This window comes from Anoplopoma fimbria, chromosome 6 (assembly GCF_027596085.1).
Source record: "Anoplopoma fimbria isolate UVic2021 breed Golden Eagle Sablefish chromosome 6, Afim_UVic_2022, whole genome shotgun sequence".
Lineage (NCBI taxonomy): Eukaryota > Metazoa > Chordata > Actinopteri > Perciformes > Anoplopomatidae > Anoplopoma > Anoplopoma fimbria.
This window is the reverse complement of record NC_072454.1, coordinates 22,331,866-22,355,450: the sequence shown is the minus strand read 5'-3', so window position 1 is coordinate 22,355,450 and position 23,585 is coordinate 22,331,866. Positions and strand designations below refer to the sequence as shown.

General features: G+C 42.8%; 3 protein-coding genes across 7 annotated transcripts in view; 2 read left to right on the top strand and 1 right to left on the bottom strand.

The window, feature by feature from the left end:
• The first annotated feature begins 1,203 nt into the window (after nt 1–1,203).
• On the top strand, nt 1,204–5,276 carry pex13 (peroxisomal biogenesis factor 13). Its single transcript, XM_054600389.1, has 4 exons — nt 1,204–1,354; nt 2,030–2,736; nt 3,651–3,773; nt 4,233–5,276. The coding sequence occupies exons 1-4, from the start codon at nt 1,251–1,253 to the stop codon at nt 4,577–4,579; spliced, it is 1,281 nt and encodes a 426-aa protein (XP_054456364.1). The 5' UTR covers nt 1,204–1,250; the 3' UTR covers nt 4,580–5,276.
• An 889-nt stretch (nt 5,277–6,165) lies between these two features.
• Nucleotides 6,166–19,080, top strand: sanbr (SANT and BTB domain regulator of CSR). Its single transcript, XM_054599650.1, has 21 exons — nt 6,166–6,235; nt 7,475–7,626; nt 7,784–7,955; nt 8,358–8,454; nt 10,281–10,519; nt 10,743–10,801; nt 11,196–11,356; nt 12,300–12,386; nt 12,513–12,623; nt 12,747–12,870; nt 12,988–13,140; nt 14,664–14,806; nt 14,903–14,999; nt 15,114–15,146; nt 15,344–15,443; nt 16,705–16,790; nt 17,415–17,443; nt 17,561–17,634; nt 18,466–18,554; nt 18,833–18,915; nt 18,999–19,080. Exons 2-21 carry the CDS (start codon nt 7,477–7,479, stop codon nt 19,033–19,035), a joined length of 2,124 nt encoding a protein of 707 aa, XP_054455625.1. The 5' UTR covers nt 6,166–6,235; nt 7,475–7,476; the 3' UTR covers nt 19,036–19,080.
• Nucleotides 19,081–21,201: 2,121 nt separating this feature from the next.
• The window catches only part of xpo1b (exportin 1 (CRM1 homolog, yeast) b), a 29,105-nt gene continuing 26,721 nt past the window's right edge, over nt 21,202–23,585 (bottom strand). For all 5 annotated transcript variants that reach the window (XM_054599640.1, XM_054599645.1, XM_054599642.1 and 2 more), the window contains exon 25: nt 21,202–22,729. In XM_054599640.1, coding sequence (XP_054455615.1) covers nt 22,583–22,729 — 147 coding nt within the window. In that variant the 3' untranslated portion in view covers nt 21,202–22,582. The remainder of the gene's footprint in view (nt 22,730–23,585) is intronic.

Here is a 23,585-nt window from a genome sequence, read left to right as displayed (position 1 = left end):
AACGTGACCTCCAGCACGCACTAGGGTGGTTCACAGCCGAGTGTGAAGCGGTCGGGATGAGAGTCAGTACCTCCAAGTCTGAGGCCATGGTTCTCTTCCGGAAAACGGTGGATTGCACCCTCTGGGTTGGGAGTGAGTCACTGCCCCAAGCAAGGGAGTTCAAGTATCTTGGGATCTTATTCACGAGTGAGGGTAAAATGGAGCGGGAGATGGACAGGCGGTTCGGTGCAGCGTCAGCAGTGATGCGGGCGTTGTACCTGACCGTTTTGGTGAAGAAGGAGCTGAGCCGTAAGGCAAAGCTCTCGATTTACCAGTCCATCTACGTTCCAACCCTCACCTATGGTCATGAGCTTTGGGTAGTGACCGAAAGAATGAGATCGCGAATACAAGCGGCCGAAATGAGCTTCCTTCGTAGGGTGGCTGGGCTCAGCCTTAGAGATAGGGTGAGGAGCTCAGACATCCGGAGGGAGCTCGGAGTAGAGCCGCTGCTCCTTCGCGTCGAAAGGGGCCAGCTGAGGTGGCTCGGGCATCTGATCAGGATGCCTCCTGGACGCCTCCCTTTAGAGGTTTTCCAGGCACGTCCAACTGGTAAGAGGCCCCGGGGTAGACCCAGAACACGCTGGAGAGATTATATATCTCGTCTGGCCTGGGAACGCCTCGGGGTTCCCCAGGAGGAGCTGGAAAGTGTTGCTGGGGAGAAGGACGTCTGGAGGACCCTCCTTAGCTTGCTGCCCCCGCGACCCGGCCCCGGATAAGCGGAAGGAAATGGATGGATGGATGGAGTATTATTATAATTATTAGTATAGTAAGAATAAGAATGATTATAATAAGTATTATTATAGGTAGTAGAAGTAATAGGATGTATTATTATTATTATTATTATTATTATTATTACATTATATCCCATGTAAGCCTATGTGTACTATCGTAAAGAAAGTGGTCATAAACTTTGATTTGAGCTGTGTTTTTTGGCTTTATGGAAATCTCGGCACTAACATCTTGTGTTTCTGTTACTGTATGTAACTATGCGTAACACGCCACGCAGTAGTTGGACTGGTGTACTGTTGTCAGTTTCCATATATATATAATTTTGCAAATTTCCCCGCTGCGGGACTAATAAAGGATTATTTTATATTCTCTGTAAAAGAAAAAAAAAAATCTCTTTCCGACATCAGATTTAGAAAATTACGAGGAGACCGGGAACGCAACAGGAGAAGCTTGGACAGGATCCGGAAGAGAGTTCGCATTATATGTCACACTTTGTGGACACATATTTATCGATGGATCCACAGCCTCCACTAAAGCCATGGGAAAGGCGGATTCCAGGGGCGATGAGTGCGCCTATAAACTACAGGTACGAGCTGTAACAGCTAGCGTCGGACCGGCTGTGTTTACTGACTGTAGCTGGCCCGGTGTTGTTACTGCGTTAGCTAGCTTCAGCTAACTTTACTGCACAAGCGAGGTGAAAACACCCAAAGTAGTGCTTTTAGTCAATAACATATCAAATAAGTTTCATTTCCCCGAGTATTTTACCGACAACAGCCATTCAAACGAAGTAACAGCTGTACTGCTAGCTAACCATCCAACGTGAGCCAGGCCCTGTGAGGCCCTGTCATATGCCTTCTTCGGAAAGTGTCTTTCGTCCGGCTCCTCTTACTAAATGTAACATAAGCCACACGGAACATTACCACAAACCGTGCAATGGTTTTTATTGCTCTTCATTACTTTGGCTAGTTTTTCTGACTACATGTCTCCTCGACGTCGTTTTGCTGTTCATCTAATGTTGACCTCGTTTGAGGAATTTTATTATCGATTATTATTGGTTTAAGGTTGTTCAAGCTAATGTAATCAAACAGAATCGTTAACCAAATGCCTTCTGTAGTTTAAGATCAGCTTCAAGGCCCTTGACTAATTTAAATCTTCCCCATGCCCTTCTACATACAAAAAAACCCCAACACTAAAGACATACAAAATAAATACAGATGTGTTGATCCTCTTGTCTTCTTTTCTTGATCTTGTCACCAAACAGATCTGCAAACTTTGGACCGGCTGCAGGCCCCTCCGTCTCTGCGGGCCCTCCTGTCCTGACCCGGATGGTGCCCCCAGTGCCCCCCCGTCCCATCCAGCAGGCTTACCGTCCCTCTTACAGCTCCTTCGCCTCCTCTTACAGCCCCTATGGGAGCTCCATGTATGGGGGCTACAGCCCCTACAGCTATGGCGGTGGTGGTGGCTACAGCCAGGGAGGGTACAGCCGCCTCTCAAACACGGAAGAAGTTGCCCCCAGCCGCTTCGTGCAACACGCGGAGGAGAGCAGCCGCGGCGCCTTCCAGTCCATCGAGAGCATCGTTCAGGCCTTCGCCTCAGTCAGCATGATGTTGGACGCCACCTTCTCTGCGGTGTATAACAGTTTCCGTGCTGTGCTGGACGTGGCCAACCACCTGACACGGCTGCGTTCACACCTGACCAGGGTTTTGTCGGCCTTTGCTTTGGTACGCACCCTGCGCTACCTCTACAGACGGTTGCAGAGGCTTCTGGGGCGAAGGTCGGACGTAGACGACTTGTGGGCCGACAGCGCCGGTGATGCCCTGGCGACAAGTAGCTCCGGAGGGGATGGAGCAGGGATTGAAGGTCAACCCGTGAAGTCCTGGCCGATCTTCCTGTTTTTCGCTGTAGTCTTGGGGGGGCCCTATCTCATCTGGAAACTGCTGAGCTCAGGCCCTGGCTCTGAAGAGAGTGGTGAGACTAACATTCAAGATTTTGCAGATGAGATGGTGAAGTTCCAAATTTTTATACACATAACTTTTTAAGTTCAGGCTGTCCCCCTTTTTTCTTGGGGCTCTCTGCACTTTAAATCAGCAGCTTCCACCTTCTGCCGTCAAGGCCCCAAATATTGCAAGTGTTTTTATTTATTTTTTTGCAATTCACAATTACTGCTGGCATGGACTGAAATAAGCCTGCTTGAGTAAATGTTTATTTATTAATTAATATTAATTATTTACCCGGAATTCCCGTTACTATTAAGGTAGATACTCCTATGCTGGGGGTATTTACAATATCACTACATTACAATGTAAAAAAACAAATATGTAATGAAAATCCACAGCCAAAAAGGGAACTAAAACCAAAAGACACTACTACTGACAATAACAACAACAACAACAACAACAACAACAACAAGTCAAAGATTGAAGAAAAACAAGCAAACTACAAGAAATCAGAAATAATAAAACTGTTCATTACAATAATAACAACAAATTACAATAAGTAAAAAAGGGAGCAGGTACAAAATTTACCTCACATGCCACAATGGCAGATTTTCCTTATATGAAGAAATACTATTGTTAAAAATGTTTCAAAAAAGAGTCAGGGATCAAGGTTAGATGTTATATTCCATATTTCTACTGCCTTGTACCACTGACTCACTGTTCCAATAGATTTCAGAGGTGGCAGACAAAACAGTTGAATAACAAGTGAGAAAAACGCGTTCCGTCTTGTGGCTCAGTGGCGAGCAGTTGAGATCCACTGCTCAAAATAGTATCAGTAAGAGCCTTCACCGATCCGTCTAAAAATCTGATGAAAGTCGTAGTAGCCTGTCTTTTACTCTTTTAACCCTTAACGAGTGACGACGTGTTTTGTGTTTCTTCATTCAGTCACTAACTGGGCCAGCGGGGAGGACGACCACGTGGTGGCCCGAGCCGAGTACGACTTTTTAGCCGCGTCTGAGGAGGAGATTTCCATGCGGGCCGGAGACATGCTCAACCTCGCCCCTAAAGGTGAGGGCTCTTTACAACTGCTGGATGTTGGTTTATCACGCCTGGGTGCACTCGACCATTATGGTCAATGATTTTTGCATCAATGTCATGAAGATCCTTGATTTGGTTTCTCACTTGGTTATTTTATCCACAACCACCTAAAAAAATCAATGTCACAACATCAAATTACATCTATACAGTAATAGAGGATATTATCAAGAAGAGGTGGGGATCCACATAAACATAAAAAAAAGTTTTTAAGAAATTACACCTCTTGTTTTCCTGTCCATGTGGTATTTTAAGTGCATGGTATATACTTCAGTTAAAAAGCCTTTAAGAGTTTGTCTTTTGAGTGACAAACAAATTGTCAATAATGGAAGAGAAAGTCCTACTTTGGGAAAATTTTTACTGAGATAGTTGGTGTTTACCTCATGTTGATGAGCTCAGATCATGACCTTTTGATTCTCCCCCCGTGTTCAGAGCAACAGCCCAAGGTCCGCGGCTGGCTGCTGGCCAGTGTGGACGGACAGACCACGGGACTCGTCCCCGCCAACTACGTCAAGGTCCTGGGCAAGAGGAGGGGCTTAAAGCACGCAGAGGCGGAGAGGCTCGCCCAGGTGCAGCAAGGGAACACTGCTGCACACCCACAGTCAAACCCCGCCCAAGGCTTCACCCCAGGCCTCGGTTCAGCCTTCGTCTCTGTCTCCTCAGAGGCGCTGCTGGATTCGGCGTACAGGGAAACGCCGGCCCCCTTCAGTCCAGGAACATCCAACTCCAGCATGCCATCCAGCACGGTGCTTAACATCCCCGAGAAGAATGACCTGTGATGTCTGTGCGTGCGTTTCTCTGTATGCAAGTCTGTGTGTGTTCACAACATCAGTTGGCTCAGTCAGTATTCGTTTGCAGCGTTTAACTCTAAAGCTTGACTTATAATCAGCTGACGTAGATATTAGGGGAAACACGGCAGACCTCCCTTAAGAATTTTTTAAAAGCAGTTCCTAGGCTTATTATTCAAATCATCCAACACCACCTGGACCTTTTTGATATGGTTAAAAGTCATAAGCGGTCTCCATAAAAAGGTTCCCTGTTTTACGTTTCTGTTTAGAACCAGTGTGTCTCAAATTAGGAGGTTGTCCTTACATTTCTTGTGCAAGAAATAAGGTTTAGTGTGTTCTATAAATACGGTTCACTGCCGTTCTTAAATCATGTCTTATTTAAGATGTAAATCTTGATATTGTTTAATAACAAGAATTAGCTCATTATTTAAGTTTATGAGGCGCATTGATATATCATCTGAATACTGACAGTGCAAGGACAAAGTTTCATGAGGTAATTATGTCTTTGGCCCTCACTTGTAGGCTGCTTTATCCTCTGCCTTGTCTGCTTTGTGAGGCAAATGTAATTGGATTCATTCAGAATGAGAAGGGGCTCACTTTGCACAACATCAGCTGTTAGTTAGTCCCAGATTGTAATTTTGTAAATATTTAATATAATTATTTTGAAAATAAAAAAGTTTTAAATCGTGTTTTGTCCATTGTGTAATACCTTCATCAAGGAAATAGGAGTGGGAAGTTGGAATATAAAGTAGGTTTAATTGGTCACATTTCACACCAGTAACATCTCAAGAGTTAAGGCCCAACCTTAAGGCCAAGAGAGCTTATTTTGTTTAGTTTTACGTTTTATTGTATTGAAATTATAGTTGGTATGTTATTTTATTTATTCATAATAAGTCAGGGGACTGCTGACAGAAGTGCTTGTTTTACGGCCGCTGTCTCTAAGCAACAGGACGCCTAAACCTGCTGCAGTGCGACAACAGAGACGAGTAAGCAGATACCGACGGAACTAACCAAACAGCGTTTATTTCTATAAATTAGTTTAGGACTTGACCGCTGGGTTTGCATAACGACAGTGTAGCCTGCCGTTAACATTTTCCCGTGCCACCGGGCTTAAACATTTACAAATGACCGTGATAAGTAGCCATTTAACGTCACTTTGCCACCGGACATGCTAGCTGATTGAAGCTATTGCTGCCTTCATGGACCATTCAGAAAAACGGTAGTTATGGGTGCAGCTGTGCTCACGGGTGAACTTTTGACCTTGGATATAGTACTTGAACAAAAGATTAGCAAGTCATGCTCGACTTTTTGTTAAATATCTTACAGAATTGACTGCTACTTAAATGTGAAGACTTGGCAAGACGACATACGTGATGCGTATTAAAGAAAACAGCAGCACCCACATACAACTGCAGTACGATGCTGCTGGCCGCATCACCGGCGCTACTGATGTTCATGTTAGGATTTTACGAGGAGTACCTGAAGGCAGCATATCTTGTCCCTCAAAGTTAGCTAGCTAGCATTAGCTACAGTAGCCGGTGGGAGTGGACCGCAGCATCAGCACCATTCTCACACAATGACATAAACAGGCACCGGCTTAGTTTACAGTACGAGACGACGGGAAGGAATATCTCCGACACAAGATAAGTATGTCAACGATATCTTATCCTTCTTGAAGTTTGAATTAACCTGCGTGTAGACAAGCTGCCTATTTAATTTGACCATGAAGGCACCTGATGTTGATGCAGCAGGAGGAGGACAGAGGGGCCTGTGCTGTACTAGCATCACTACTCTACTGACACTAAGTTTATCTATTGTACAACTGGCCTTGGATGTATTTCGTATCAACAAATGTATGTAAAATGCTTAAATCCTCGACCTTTGGCTGCTACTAACATTAAATCAGAGTAAAGCTCTGCAGACACTTCAGGAAGTTATGACCTGTGATGTATTTAATGAAAAAAAACGGTGTCATTTTGATTTTAGTATTTAACGCATTACACAGCCACCAGTCACCAAACAATGGGTAATGTTAGTATAGAAATATGGCTGACCTTTATAAAAGGTGGCTAAACTCTACTAGTTAAATTCTCAGTTGTGACTAGAGCTGGACGGTATGTGATATGTTCAGTCTTGATGCATTACCTCACCTCATTACCTGATAATCTAATAATGTTTTTTGTGTGGCTGGGTATTGCTGTTTTACGCAATTTCGCATTTATAATTTGAAATTAGGGCTGCCATTACCTTTCATTTTTATTATCCATCCATCCATCCATCTTCCGTTACCGCTTATCCAGTTAAGGGTCGCGGGGGTGCTGGAGCCAATCCCAGCTGTCAATGGGTGAAGGCAGGGTACACCCTGGACAGGTCGCCAGCCTATCACAGGGCAGACATATAGAGACAGACAACCACTCACACTCACATTCACACCTACGGGCAATTTAGAGTCATCACTTAACCTAAGCTGCATGTCTTTGGACTGTGGGAGGAAGCCAGAGAACCCGGAGAGAACCCACGCTGACACGGGGAGAACATGCAAACTCCACACAGAAGGTTGTCTAGCCCGGGAATTGAACCCGGGCCCCTCTTGCTGTGAGGCGACAGTGCTAACCACTACACCACCGTGCAGCCCTATTTTTATTATTAGTGAGGGAATTATTTTGTCATTGCTGGGGCTATAAAATGGTAATAAAAGAAGATCCCCATTAAAATATATTTAAACCACGCAAATGAGACTTAAGAGATTGTTTAAATAGTTGCCAATTCATTTTCTGTTGAAAACCAATAATAAAATAGCTCTGGTTTGGATGTGACGACCAACCAGATGTTTGCGTTCATTCCTGACTTACTGCCTTTTTGTTTCATGTTTCTTTGCCTCTGTAGAAATGAGCCGCTTCTGCTCGGACAACAACAACTTTCCCTATGACAACAACGTCCTGGTTCTGGACATGGTGCTGGGCTCTCTGTGGGGAGTGCCCCAGCCCATAAACTGGGACAACGTGGCCAAGCTAGTTCCAGGATTCACTCCCAAGGAGGTAACTGGAAAGCTGGGCTTCTATGAGTGCTTCCATCCATCCATCCACCCCTCCATCTGTCCTCCGATCCCATCCATCAATCATTCCAATGGTTTAGAAACATAAGGCCTGGCTAGTTGATGAAAAATAATACTATGGCACTGGTGTGATCTCACAGTGTGCCCGTCGATTTGAGGAGCTGCAGAGCGCAGGGGGTTTTCCCCATGTAGACAACCAATGTAACACCCTGACAGAAGGAAGCACCTCGCCTTCAGACGGCCTGACCACGCTGCTGGACGCTGGGGAGGTGGTGGAGACAGGAGGCAGCCAGAGCAGCAGCAAAGTTACAGGTCAGATAACATTATTCCATCATACTTTGGCCGAAATGACCGTGTAACAGGTATAACATTGCATTGTATGTGGTATTCAAAAGGGCTTGAATTTAACTTGTCATCTCATTTATTTACTGCTGTTACAGCTTTTTTACTCACATTTTATAAAATGCAGATGCAGTGGAGTTAATTTGAACATTTTGACCATGCCTTTTACTTTACTGGATTAAACAGTTCAGGCACAGCTATCTTTGTCAATAGTAATGTTCTTAGACCAGTAAAAGACATGGACTGCTAACAGCTATAATTTAAGAGCTGTGCAATACTTTATTAAAACATGTGTAGCTGTGATATTGACAGTTACTGTTTGATAAATGGATTCAGAGTATAATTACATGTATTTCTTGCTGGTGTCAGCAGGTTCCAAATCGACGCCCACAGCAAGGGTTGGTGCTGTGGAGAAGAAAGAGAGAAGAGTCTCAGCAGAGGAGGATGACAAACCTCAAAAGCCACGAGAGTGAGTATTGAGTGCTAGCCCTCAATCTTTACAAAGTGTGCAATATAAGGGATTCAGAGCATTGATTTAGCAGCAAACAACTATTAGCTATGTTTAGCTAAAGTGTAGGAAGTCACTCACCCTCTGTGTGTGTGGGTAATAAAGCAATATTATAAGTGCATACAATGTGGCATATCATTTATATGCAGATGATATACAACTCCGTCTTTCATTTAAACCCAGGGAGGTTGTTAGTCTTTCCAGGCTTCTAGACTGTCTAAATGCTATAAGGGACTGGACAGCGAAAAATTCCCTTCAACTTAATGATGATAAGGCAGAGGTCATGATAATTGCACCGGATGAAGTTGTCCCTATGATCGAGCAGAGTATTGGTCCACTCAACTCCAACCTGCGAAGTTTAGGGGTCATTTTTGACAAATCCTTGTCGTTTGACCGCCATGTCTGTCCAAAACTTGTTTTTTCCACCTCAGAAACATTGGTAAACTGAGATCTCTTGTATCACAATCTGAACTGGAGATGCTCATACATGCATTTATTTCCTCCCGCATTGACTACTATAACGCCCTATTCTCCTCACTCAGTACATCTGCACTTAACCGTTTACAGTCAATCCAGAATGCTGCAGCTAGACTACTGACTAGGACAATAGACGGTGTCACATCACCCCCATTCTAAAATCTCTCCAATGGCTCCCTGTTGAATATAAGAGGGCGGCTGTGGCGTAGTGGAGAGCAAGGTAGTTCTCCAATCAGAGGGTAGGTGGTTCGATACCCGGCTTCGGCAGTCGATGTGTCCTTGGGCAAGACACTTAACCCCAAGTTGCTCCTGAAGGCTTGCCATCGGTGTGGACTGGATGTTGCATGAATGTTAGTTAGAGTCTGATGGTGGCACCTTGCATGGTAGCCTGTCATCAGTGTGTGAATGGGTGAATGATATGTAATATACTACTGATTGTAAGTCGCTTTGGATAAAAGCGTCTGCTAAATGACTGTAATGTAATAAGATACATACACTTACAGATCACTACACGGTCAGACTCCGTCATATGTAGCAGAACTTCTTCACCCCCATTTATCAGCCCGCAATCTCCGGTCAAACGACTTGAATTTGCTTTCTGTCCCACGCACTCGCCTTAGAACCCGTGGTGACCGAGCCTTTGAGGCAGTAGCTCCAAAACTATGGAACGCTCTGCCAGCACACCTACGGTTATCTGAATCTGTGATTTCTTTCAAATGCCAGATTAAGACGTAGCTTTTTAGAAAGGCCTTTGTATAATATTCATGCTCCAGGTCTGCTTTTAACTTGTGTTTTTATTGTTTATTGACTGTCTTTTGTACCTTCTTAACACGCTTTAATGTTTTATGTCTTGTTTTTATTGATTTGTTTTTGTTTTCTTGCTTGACTGTAATTCCGCTGCTGTTAAGCACTTTGTGACCCCTGTCTGTGAAAAGCGCTTTATAAATAAATTGTATTATTATTATTATTTTATTTATTTCTTTATATCCCCCTCAGATTAACACAGTATACTCTGTAAGCAATTTTGCCGTTGTTTGCGCTGTTTGTGCTGTTAGTGTTGTTTACAATGTTATTGCTGTTTGCACTGTTAGCTGCAAGCTGCCGGGTCAGCAGTCGCCATGTTGAGAGCTTTTGGAAACCAATAGAACTGCTCTGATTCCTGTGTATAGCACCTTTAAATGATACTCCACCTTGTATAAAAAAAATATTTAGTAAGAATCACTCACAACCTGTAAATCGTTTGAAGTTCTGTGTTGTTTACTGTTAATGGTATCCCTTTTAAATGATGTATTTGAACTGTTTCCCTACAGTCCCAACATGGTCATCCATGTGTGCGACGAGACCAAAAACCTGAAGCAGGACTTCACCTGCCCCAGAGATCTCCTAGTTAAAGAGATGCGTTACTTTGCTGAGTACCTGTCCGTGGACTCCCAGAGGTGGGAGGAGGTGGACATCTCCGTCCACTGTGACGTGCAGATCTTCGACTGGCTCATGAACTACGTCAGGAGGAACTCAGCGGGAGAGGGGAACAGGGACAAACCCCGCCTCGGTAACATCCCAGCACCACCTGTAAAACAATAGCAAATATCACATTCTTACACATGGGAGTGCCTGAGCTGTCACTTACCTGTTTGTGAAAACCCTCGGATGGCGCCTGATTTACTGGTCACTGACCGTGGTGTGTGTTTGGTGGGCCACCGGCTGTGTGTTCTGTGTTGTTTGTCTATTGTGGGGTTTGGCTTGGTTGGTCATGTGGTGTTTGTCGGTTACAGAGCCCAGCAATGTGATCTCAATCCTGATCTCCTCCGAGTTCTTGAAGATGGATACGTTAGTAAGTGTTGTGACGCTGTGTGTGGTGACATGCTACGGGGCTTTTTGTTTTTCAGATGTAAAGAAAACGTAGTGATGTGTTGCCTGGCAACAATATAGTCCCAAACATATCTTCCAGCAGCTTACAAATATGTTTATGTTTCATAACTGATAATCTGTCATGTATTCCAGTCCAGGAAAAACCAGAGGCCCCACACATAGAGCTTTGTTAAGTTGATGTTGCATGGATGTTAAGAATGTAGATGGTCTTTACCACTGCTCTGTAAGGAGAGCTAACATTATAGTGGGAATTCTAGAGTAGTGTTTCAGAAGCATTTATGTAGATTCACTGAAAATTTAGTTCACCATGGCCGTGAAAGGTCTTATAAGAGCGGTTTATGTTTGACCACGTTCAGGTGGAGGAGTGCATCCAGTACTGCCACAAACACATGAGCGCCATCGTGGCCACACCCTGCAACATGAACTGCATCAACAGCAACTTGGCAACGCGCATCGCCGAGTTCTTCAGCCACAACGAGGCCGACGACATCAGGGACAAAAAAGACAAGTTCAAAAGGTAAGAGGGTGCTAACAGTAAACAGAGAAACAACTAAGACCAAAGTCAACTGTCATGTTTAATCTTTATTTTAATAAATTAATCTGGAGTTTTGCACACTACCCCCCAACGCCCCCCACCTAAACTCCTGTTACCAGAATAGTTGAAATGCTCATGAACTTTCTCTTTGCCTATTTTTTCTCGTGAGTACCCGAACGATACTGCCATGTGCAACTCTCAATAGAGAAAGAAGGAAGCGAGACGGCTCCTTAGCTACATCCATCATCAGCTCTGGAAAAATTAAAGATGGGTTTAAAGGGACATTTCACCCCAAAATCAAAAACACATATTTTTTCCTCCTACCTGTAGTGCTCTTTATCAATGTAGATAGTCTGAGTTGCCAAGTGTTGGAGATATCGGTTATAGAGTTGTCTGCCTTCTCTCCAATATAATGGGACTGAAAAACACATTTAATAAACTCAACAGTAATGTCTCTCTGCAGTATTCATGACCCAGTTACTCAAGTTAATCCACAGACCTGGTTGTGAGCAGTTACATAAAGGAACAATTTTTTTTGCCTACATGAGACAACAAGGTTTGTGGATTAACTTGAGTAACTGGGTTGTGAATACTGGAAACCCATTGCTATATAGTTCATTTATACTGGGAGAAGGCAGACATCCCGACGGCCGATGTCTCCAAAACTAGACAACTCACACTAAAAACTATTCAGATTGAATCTTATTTCTTGACCTGGGCAAGCAGGCAATCCTTGTTGTTGCGCCAAGCTGGATTTTTATTACAATTAATCAATGCTTCTTAGATGAATGTGATGTGAGGAGAGAAGTCTATAATAATACGTCATCCTCACACATTCAGGGGCTAGGTTGATTTTTTAAATGAATAGACACTTCTATTGGTGATAACATCAAATAATACTCAATATTTTATTCCCCGCTCAAAGCAAACTGTTTCAGAAGAAAATTGAGCGTCTCTTCGATCCCAGCTACCAGAGCAGAGATTCACCAGGAAACGCCTCGACTCTCTACAGGTGAGCGGCAGCAGCAGCTAGCCTCTGAGTGTCACTGCTGAGCATCAGAGTTAATGACAAGCTATCTGTTCATAAATGCTACTCATATTGGTGTCGGCCTCACTGTGTGTGTGTTTTATATCCCAGGTGTGGTCTGTGCCTCAAGCTGCTGACCAAAGACACAGAGAGGAAGATTTCCTGTGTTCCAGGGAAAATCAACATCGATGCTCGCGGAGAGATCATCTATTCACACACTAAGTATTACAGCAGTGTTCAATGCATGGACAAGACCCATGTGCTCATACAGAAATATGTCCCATGTACCTTTTCAAGGGGTCTTGATCACAGTCTGTGTGTAACCGTGTGTGTGCACGTTTGCAGACAGAAGAGCTGGGACGTGCACGACTACATCACCAGTCTGTATGAGGAGCTCAAGTCCTGGGTCCTGGTCTACTGGAGAATCTGGGGAACCATCAACTACCTGACCTGCTCCCGATGCCAGCAGGTGTGTGTTTGTCTGCGGCATGCAAGGTTTTTTGTGTAGTTAACATAAGCCCTTATTGACTAAGTGTGTGTGTGTGTGTGTGTGTGTGTGTGTGTGTGTGTGTGTGTGTGTGTGTAGGTGTTTGTGTGTGCAGAGCTCACCCATTGCAAGTACCACCCAGACAGTGTGCTGTACTCTGGCATGGGTACTGAGAAAGGCTGGCATGGTGCAGGAATGTACCCCTGCTGCAACCAGAGGGTTCTCCGCTTTGACCCGTCCGGTATGCCCAAGGTATGGATACTCACACACACACACACACACACACACACACACACACACACACACACACACACACACACACACACACACACACACACACACACACACACTCACACACACACCATGTGTGTAATTATGTTCCATTCAAACCCTCATAAACGCTCGTAACAAAAAACAAATCCAATTGGTTCAACACTAACGGATTAATATTTATTTTTACATAAATGAAACCATGCATGCTTTTGCATTCTTTTTAGTTTGGTCACTAAATCAGAAGGTAATGCTGTCCTTGTCAATGCCTAATGTAACCATTATGTGTACTCCTGCTCAGAGTGCTGTCCCACTGCATGCTGGGACCGACCCCTGTTATGAATAAATGCAGTTCACAGATAACGCAGAGGTCAGCATGAGCGAAACGGCTGCACAAAGAGACTGATATAAGATGGACGGTGAAATCGATATTTGTAGTAGTGCATCCTGTGATCAAAGCTATGGGGTATTGTTTATAAATAATTGTTAGATTTTCTACTACTTTTCCCCAAGACAAAGAAAGTGTGAAATCAAAGAGGGGACAACAGAATTGGAAAGGTTATTCTAACATGAAGTGAGTTACTTCAGTTCGTTGCTTGTCATCCTTCCATTTTTGCAGCCTTTAATGTCCCATCACCAACCTCAATATGAAGTCTACTGTACGTGCAAACATCAAGTTGCGTGTCAAAGCTTCAGGACATCCTGATACAGTTAAAGGGGAAAGTTTAGGTGTTCTGAAATGGGCTGGTATGAGGTACTCGTAGACGCCCAAAGTTTAGAAAAACAGACAGGAGCAAAGCAATGTACTGCTGTGGACTGGGGCATCAGCACAAATGTATTTTGGCCATCGCCATCTTGTTTTTTTGCAACCAGTGAGGGGAAGTGACCATATTTGGACTGCAGAGGTGTGAATTAGAGAAGCACTATGCAGCTCTGGTAGAGACCTTTCAATCACAAGGAAGCCCCGCCCTAAAGCATACCATGCTTTTATGGTCTATTTGACTCTAAATGGACGATAATTTACTAAATGAACATCATGCTGTATTGAAGAAGACTTGAAACTAGAGATTGAGACCATAAATGTTTACAATGTTTACTGAGGGAATAAATCAAGAGAGAAGTAGAGTCATTTTCTCATAGACTTCTATACAATCAGACTTATTTGCAACCAGACGAGTCGCCCCCTGCTGATCAGTAGAGAGAAGGCAAGTTCAAGGCATTTCTGCATTCACTACTTCACTTTTCAGACCCGGAGGTTGCCGCCAGGTACTTAAGATTTTTTTTTTTAATTGAACCTCTCTTTCAGGTGGTTAAAATACATTTTGCTGCTGCCCCCATCCACAGCAAAACTTTGCTTTTCCTCCTGTCCGTTTCTCCAAACTATGGGCGTGCCGACTGCCTTCTACTGTAGGTCATACACTGACTATGGATAAGTACCTCATACTAGCTTACTTCATTAAAAATCCGACCTCTCCCTTGAAGTGTAAATGTTTTTCTGTGTTGAGGGCTGTAAGAAGCGAGACCACATAGTGAACGTCCCCGATGAAGAGTCCTGCGACGAGGCGACCTCGGCCAAGACCAGAGTCCTCAATGACCTGCTGCTGCACAGAGACGCAGTGTGTCTGTCCAACACACCGCCTACACAGGGGTGAGCATCAGCATAAGTGTGTGTATGTCTTCAGGGAGACTTGTTATAAAAGCTTCTGATTAAAGTTGTTTTTTCTTTGGATCTCATGTGTTTCAGTACCGAGGAGAGTCCATCCAGTGCAGAAAAGGTCCAGGACTGTGATGTCCTCTTGGAGCCGACACTGCTGGGATCTACGAGAGGAGACGGCAGCACTGTGAGTCTCTTTCTCTTTCCCAGTGTTTCTCTCCGTCTGATGCTTTCTTCTAACAGCGTGTACATTTTTCTGGTTCGGACTTCAGCTTCGTTCTTTTCCTTTTTTTCCAACCAGTTTTCCCTTTTGAAAAACTGGAGTCTGCAACTGGTAGGAACCTTCCCCTTATTCACTTCATCACATTTTGTTTAGCCAGTCGTCTTCACAATTACAAACACATCCAGGCGCTTTTACCGGGATCCTTTGTTTGATAAGTCAAGTGTAAATACCGTAAATTGTTACTATATAATACTGTTGTCGAGCAGCCCAGTGGTGACGTCTATAATGTGTGACCTTCACCCCTCCAGAGGCAGCAGACTCTCCTGTCAGAGGATGAGGAGTACACCACGGGGTCAGAGGTCACCGAGGATGAGGTTGGGGATGAAGAGGAGCTGTCCAAGAAACAAGGTGAGGAAGCTTTGTAGCTCTTTGTGACGGCTCACAGACGGATCATGTTGGTAGAGGTATAATGATGAATAGCGAACGTGTTTGTGGAAATCGTCCACCATTTGTAGCTTGCAGCTTTGAGTCGAGCCTCCCTTATAAAGCTACAGCTCATATATTCATTAAGGATTAGTCTAGCAATATTTTTTTCAGTAACTACACTGAATAATTAGTCATTTTATAATATACATATATATTTTGTAACAAGGTTTATTTTAAAGGAATGGTTCACCTCTTTCCAAGAGTGAGATGAGATCATTGATCCCATGTCTGTAGGTTAAGTACAGAGCTGGAGCCAGAGCACGGTTAGCTTGGCTTAGCTTAGCATAAAGACTAGAAGGAGAACAAGGAAGCCTGGCTCTGTCTAAAGTTAAAAAAATAACCCCAAACACCCTTCAAGATGACAAAGTAAGTAACATGAAGTAACAAGTAAAGGAACTATTTCTTTCATCCGTCGAGACTTCTGTACTCAAACATGGCCATACATGTGGATGATATAAATCTGCTTTTGGAAAGAAAACAAATTTATCGTACCTCTCAAACTCAACTATAGCTTGAAGATTTCTTATTCATCTTATTATCAATCAAAATTACTCTAAAGCATTAAAGGGATTTTTTGGAAGTGATTTTGTACGAGGTACTTATCTTTAGTTAGTGTTTTATCTGCAGTAGATGGAGTTGAAGAAACAGACAGGAGTACCAGCACAGGAAAGTAATGTACTGCTGTGTATGGAGGCAGGAGCAAGATATATGTCAAATGTTTGGTAATAAACAACTAAAAAGTACTATTATATATATTTAACTTTTATGTTTTGTATCTTTTTAATTGTATGATTTTATTTTGTTTTTGTTTCATAGTTATTCTCATTTTATCTACCCAAGACGCCATAATAAACATATCTTCATGAATTTTTCAGTGAAAAAATTGGATTTCCTTAATCCGTTGTGGTGCTGGTAGCAGCTTCCCTTCAACGCTGAGTCACAGTTACAATGATAAAAGTAAAATGAGGACACATAATGAAACATTTCTCTATATTTAGCACCTCATCACACTCGTTTTCATCACGTCTATTTTTATCATGTCACTGTTGTTACTTTCGGCCCTTTTTCATATGAATGGAAAATAAAACAGTTGCTCTCTTTGGCCAGCAGATGGCGTCATGTGCCATTACAGCATAATCAACTTTTTTTTGTTTTTTCTTTCTTGTTGTTTTTCTGTTTCCAGCTGCTAAGAAGGCCAAAAAGGCCCACAGACCTCTGAAAAAACAAATGTCCTCTCCAAACTTCCAGCGTAAAGACAAAGCAGAGAAAGTGAGTCAGTGACTTCATTCATATTTATTTCTTCAGTGGAGTGAAATACTGCAGAATGCATCTTTAACATTTAAAATACTTTTTTGTTTTGGTCGCATTGTAAAGCTGCAACATAGTAAATGTTGTACTGTAGCAGGGTGTATTATTTACAGCTGGAAATGTCATATGGCAATATTGCTTTTCAAAATACTGTGACTTTCATTTAATTTAATTTAGTTTTATTTTATTTTGATGCAAATATAAAATAGGATACACACTAGAAGTTGTTAATAATTAGTTTATCTGAGCAAAACAATAAATCAAAATAATCTGTAAAGCTTTCAGGAATTTGTACACAGAGTTGACACTGAATTATGCATTACTACTCGAAAACATCCATTAAACACACGGCTTATTTATGTAATGTTTATTTATTATTATTGTTAATTTATGTTAATTCCACCAGAAGCACTGTAGGCTGTTAGTTGTTAAACTCTGCATTTATATTTATTTTTTTACAGTTACATTAAAATAAATCATGTTAATACTACATTTGTATTTAACTGTATTACCACTCAAATAACACAGCATATTTACACCTGAGGGGCAAACGGATTTATCTAAATCTGGTTTCCTTTTCCTCAGACACTGTCCAGGGACAACACACCGTTCACGTGAGTTCATCTGCAAACACACAGCCATTTCGAATATCCTCATACTCGCTGCTTAAAACGTTATGAAATGTCTTCAATTTAAATCTAGTGCCTGCGTGTGTGTTTGTTTTGTTGTAGAGTGAGTGTCCAGAAAAGTAAGTGGGACAGTTCTCGCTCCATGCGATACAACCAGGACGCTCAGAGGGAAGAAGGTAAAGAAGGACTGAATGTTATTATCAATACTTTTATATTCTTAGGCACATCGAGTGTGTGCCAACTATTCAAATCGGGAAGAGCTTTTTTAAATGCTCTTACTTTACCCTTTTAATCTTAATTATTTATGGAAGCCAATAGGGGACTTTATTTAACTGTTAATGTAATCTTGAAATTGAGACAAACACTGCTACTTCAGGATGGTTAAACTGGGGGCAAGTCGGTGGGCGATCAAGGAAGTGACGTCCTAACTGATGAGAGGACTGACAGATTGCATTTTCATTTCCATTTTGATGCCAAAAGAGTGTTGTGACATTTACATGTAAATTAAATAGACTGTGGGCGCTGTTTGGCTCACTGCATTTCAATATCGTCCACTGTTCAGCAGGATGAGTCTTAAAAAATGAAATATCGAATGCTGTTTTTAATTTTGAAATTGTTTGAAAATGTTGATTTTAATTGTAACTCAACGAATGCTTGCATATATGGAAAATCTGGTTACATTTTTATATTGCATTTTAATTTTTTAATTTGAATGAATGTTTGAATATTGTCCACTGTACAGCCGGATATGACTTTGAAAAACAAATGTCAAACAGCTTTTCCACTTTCATTTTAATATGGTCAAATTACACCCATAGGTGTTAATGAAATTGCTGCTTGGATTATTGCATTTTTTTATTTTCATTTTTACTCAAATAACATACATAGGTGGGAAATTATAATGCTATTGTGCAATTACAAGTCCCCTTTAGGCTTCCATACATTCTCTCTAAGTTAGGCTGTGTCCCGCTGTGTTTTTATTTCCTATACGTGTCTCTATGAACCAGACCAGCGTCGCATGGTGGAGATCATCGGCTACCTGAACAAGATGAGGTTTGGAGACCAGGAGCAGAGCAAATCCAAGGACACGAAAGAGGCAAGCATCCTTTACGTACAGGCATAATGTCATTTAGCACCAGGACGCTGGAAATGTAGCTCTGACCAGAGTGTTTGTCTCATTTCACATCATGTGGTCATGATGTGGTGCTGAGCAGTCAGCCCTGCTGCCCTAGTTTTTGCAGCTGCCTGATGTCGGATTGTTTTTTGTTCTGGACAATGTGTGTGTGTGTGTGTGTGTGTGTGTGTGTGTGTGTGTGTGTGTGTGTGTTGTGTGTGTGTGTGTGTGTGTGTGTGTGGTGGTTGCTGTTGCTGCAGCCTACAGGGGGTATCTACTCCAGACTGGAAGCGCAATTTAAGAGTGCCGCTCAAGCCAGACAGAGTTCAGAGAAGACACCCAGGTACTGTTTGTGCACGTGAACACACACACACACACACACACACACACACGCACACGCACACACTAACTCTTCTCTCTCTGCAGATCTAAAATACGCTACGCCCAGATCCGGACAACATAAAGGACCCGATGGGGAGAAGGCCGCTGAGCCGACTAAGAGACGAGCATGAAAACTGACTGAGAGCTCACAAAGATGAGAGAGAGAGAGAGAGAGAGAGAGAGAGAGAGAGAGAGAGAGGAAGAGACAAGATCCTTCAGCAAGGGCTCAGTGCAACAAATTTACTTCCTGCTGGCAGCCCCCCCCCCACACTCTCAAAGCACGGCCTCCACTCATATAACCCAGCTGTGGACTCTCCCCCTCCCCTCCCCACCCTCACCCCTTTGTCAGCCCCCCCTCCCTCCCTCTGTGCTTCACTCAGGTGACTACGTTATTGATCACCATCAACCCGTCACTCAGCTTGCTGCTTATTTGTGCAGCTGTGGTCAGCTCGTAGGGAATGCACTAGATCAAACGTGTGTCTTTAGGGTTTAGTCTTGAAAGTAGACTAGTTTGGGATTTCTACAAAGGACAGCATGATAAATGCTAGATTGTTATTTTCCAACTGTCACCTGAATGATTTAGACCCAGTAAACTCCACAGTGATGCTAGAAGCCAGATAGGGAATGACAAGTTTTCTGCTTCAACACAGCTCGCTTCAATTAACCCTGTATTATCATTTATGGTCTTCTGGGCAGACGACAGATGCTGCAGGTTTGTTTAGTTCTGGTAGAGCTATAGGTCTAGTGCTTCCTGTCTGTATTGGAGCGTGGCTGCACTGTGCATACACTGGGACCAATAAAACATGAATGAAGTGTTTCCGCTTACGTTCCACTGGGTGGCAGTGTATCACCTTGGGGGCTCTCAGCTATCAACTTTGCCCCAGTTTGACCGATACCTGTCAGTGGACCCCTGCTCCAACTTAAGACGATGTCGAAGAATTTAACAAGGGTGGAATAAAAAATGTAAATGCTGATTATGCGCCTTTCACTGTTTTATTTCTTATCTTAAAAATCGTAAAGAAGCCCTTTGGTTTGGTGGAAACAGTGTGAAACTCCTGCTCAGAGCTGGTATGTGCCACTGGGTAGAGGGTCAGCTGTGACCGGTGTGTGTGCGCTAACCTGGCTCTTCCTGTCTGACTTACTCACAGGAGTATTAATAACCCGGCCTGCCCACAGCGAACAGGGCAGGAGGAGGCGTGGAGCCTTTTTCTTTTTTTTTTTTTATTGGGTGGTGGAGGGGGTGCTGCGATACCCCAGCTGTCCCCTCTTCTCCTCGACAGCAGATGCCGAGAATGGCTGAGGATCTGGGTCAGGAAGAGAGTGTGTGTGTGTGTGTGTGTGTGTGTGTGTGTTTTGTCCAGTTACAGCCGCACTGAATTATGGTTCCCAGAGGGTTCAGATATGGAAGCATCAAGGCGAACATGTGAAGGAGTAATTACCAGGAGAAAGAGATGCTGACTCCATGAAAAACATGCATAAATAAAGTTGTGTCACTGATATGAGTGATAGGCTTCCTTTACAGGGGCGTGTAGCCGTGACAACCGTTCAGGTTTTCACTGTAAAACAGTGGAACACCCACAGGAATCAAAACTTACTTTCACACATTCAATCCCTCACCGTGGGCATGCAGCAGCTCCCTCTCCGGTTGCATCAGATGTGTTTCATGGTCTCGGTTGGCGGGGCGTCATCACAACCTTTAATGTAACACCAGCATGTTAACGGGGGATTAGTGGCAGAGGTCGGCTCACACCTCAACAAAGATGCCCCGAGCGGAAATGTCCATGGAGCAACTGCGTTTGATGACAGATGATGTCCATGTCCATCATCATCATCATCATCATCATTTCCTTTTAGGATTTACATGTTTGTGTTTAAGAGGAGTGAGCTCAGGTCAGAGGTCTGGATTAAGTGGATTTTTATCAACTCATGAACAAGGAGTTTTACCAATTTCTGTCAGATGCACCAAACAATACAAATAGTTAACTCTCAATGTGGATAAAAGCCTGAAATAATATTTTATTTCCCCCCTCATGTCACAGGTCAAGAAGGCCACATTGTTAGACCCTATGCCAACATTTTGTCTCTTCACCTGCACAAAACTTTTCTTTTCAGACTGCAGGGTTTTGACTTCAATCTCACACACAAAAAAAGAGAAAAACCTAATCCAACTTCAAAAACACTTCAGTTCAAATACCTGGTTAGAAATAATAATTAAAAAAAGTTAAAAAGCAAATTTTGTAGTGGAGGTGGACTGACTCAAAATTAACATCCTATAAAAATGAAACAAAATCTGAGCAAAGGCAGGGTTATAAAATTCTCAGCTTTAATCAGTTCAAAAAGTTCACAACAACTGTAACACCTTGAGAAGGGGAATTTGCCATTAGAGATTGGGTGCTTATTTGGATTTATACATTCTTTTCCTAATTAAACTCGTTGGCAATTCATTTGCTCTCCGGACCAAAAAAAAAAAAAAAAAAAGCCTTTTGTTTTATTCGGTCTGAACTCAAACAAGGTACAACTGAAAACAAAATGCAAAAATACAAAATCAAATGTAAACCCAGTTTTATTTTTTTGTCATTTTGCTCTAAAGGTAGCGTCTTGGAGCACTACCGCCTGGTAAACAATCTAAATTAGTACAATTCCAAAAAATCTCAAAAGCCATCTGAGTTAAACAGGAGCTGTTATAAAGATGCAACCAACTAAGAACCCATAAATACCTCCGCCACTTCCTTAAAACATCCCGTTGATGAAGGCTCACAAATGAGCAACAATCCTCTTAGAGGAAAACAAAACGCTGATGTCGACTAGGCGACAGCACACACGCGCACACACCGAAACAAAAAGAAACAATAGAATAAAAAGAAAAAAAAAAAAAAAATGTTCCCATGGTCTTAAAGATGCTATACAATTGGGATGATATGCACATATTCGGTTTTGCTTTCCCTAAAAAGAAAAAACCTGCCGGCAGCAGCCACACAGCGATGAGCGACCGACACCGACACGCGGAGCAGCATCTCTCCGCCTTCATTCATTAATCTGTTCGATTCACATTCTCCCACGATGCACCGGGGGGCACCGAACGAGCAGCGCGTCCGGTGCTGAAAGACCACTTCCTGTCCGTCACACCACGGGTCTAGAAGCCTGCTCAGACATTATATATAATATATTTATACATAAACAAATATATGGGAAAAAGGGAAGCTGGGGTTTAAAAAAAAAAAAAAAAAAAAAAAAAAGGACGTGGAAGGTGGAGGGAACAGAACACAAACAAGATGGTTAAGTCTAATCGTTACAACCTCCTCATGCAGGTCTTGGGATGGGCCAGAGACCGACAAACGTTAGCTTCGATTAACAGTTCTGGAAAGATATTACACAAAAAAGTCTCCATAGAAAACGCAGATTATGTAAAAAGGGCCACAGGGTGACGCGGTAATCATGTACACATTGTTGGCATTGTTTTGGTCAACAAACATCCGGTGGGACGACCCGCTCTGCGGAGGGCGAGCCCCCCTCCCCCCCTCCCCCCACACTCAAGTGCCTCTCTTGGGTTTTCGTTGTGTTTGCTGCGGTTAGAGTTGATTTGTTTGTTTGTTTGTTTGGACTACTGTACAGTCTGAAGGAGCTGGTGCTCAGTCGCACATCTCCTCTGGGATCTCGTGCGGGTTGAGGATGCCCGGGACGGACATCTGGATCTTGTGTTTCTCCTCCTGGGCCTGACGGAGCGACGCCTCTCTCTCCTCCAGGAACAGGTCCGAGGTGTCCTCGCCGGCAAACTCCTGGAACGGCAGCAGAGAAACAAGCAGACGCTACGGTTAGCGCTTAGAAAGATGGATAATGACTGAGGCGGCAACTTCTGATTATTTTCATTATCAATTCATTTTATAATTAACTTATTCAGTTTCAATCTAGAATGACCAATAAACCAAGTCAGGTTGCAGTTTAAATCCACATATTTGTTCAAAATGTCATTACAACATCATTTCATCCTATTAGATGGTGTTAAACTGTCATAATTAACATATGGATTCTGGAGTTATGGCCAAAAACTGTGTTTTGTGAGCTCACAGTGACCTTTGACCACCAAATTCTAATCAGTTAACCCTTGACTCTAAGTGGATGTTTGTGCCAAATTTTAAGAAATCGTTCTTGAAAATGGTCAGACGTGACCTCACAAATGTCAGAACTGTAAACTTCTGCGACCTGAAGGTGACATCAAAGTGCCCATGACACAAAGCTATTTCATTTACAACCTTTTGAACCCGAGGGAAAAAAGCAGCAAACACTAAATGATGAGCATTTTGTCTCAATAAATTACTTAAAGTATTAATTGCTAAACAAAAATTGTTGGCAATAATTTGTTTTGTTGATGTCAAATTGAAGGAAGCAGTATAGCGATGGGCTTTGGGTACCGGCCATTAACGAGAACCCATCCCATCCCAGAGTTTCATTAATAAGCTGTACGTCTCTGTGGGAAGGAGACTGGGATCATTCTTTGTTGTGTAATGCAACATGCTTGACTTAAACATAGCTTTCTTAACTTTTTCAAACAAAATGTAAAAAATAAATACAAATGACTATAAATGTAGTGACTTGTCATTTATTAAAATAATGGTTTCAGATAACACTGAAACC

Bases quoted from the DNA above. Each gene is read 5' to 3' on its own strand.
- pex13 (XM_054600389.1), top strand. From the start codon at position 1,251: ATGTCACACTTTGTGGACACATATTTATCGATGGATCCACAGCCTCCA. The intron at 1,355-2,029 runs GTACGAGCTGTA...GTCACCAAACAG, and splicing joins AGTGCGCCTATAAACTACAG to ATCTGCAAACTTTGGACCGG. The intron at 2,737-3,650 runs GTGAGACTAACA...TTCTTCATTCAG, and splicing joins CCCTGGCTCTGAAGAGAGTG to TCACTAACTGGGCCAGCGGG.
- sanbr (XM_054599650.1), top strand. From the start codon at position 7,477: ATGAGCCGCTTCTGCTCGGACAACAACAACTTTCCCTATGACAACAAC. The intron at 15,444-16,704 runs GTGAGGAAGCTT...TTCTGTTTCCAG, and splicing joins GGAGCTGTCCAAGAAACAAG to CTGCTAAGAAGGCCAAAAAG. The intron at 17,444-17,560 runs GTGAGTTCATCT...GTTTTGTTGTAG, and splicing joins AGGGACAACACACCGTTCAC to AGTGAGTGTCCAGAAAAGTA.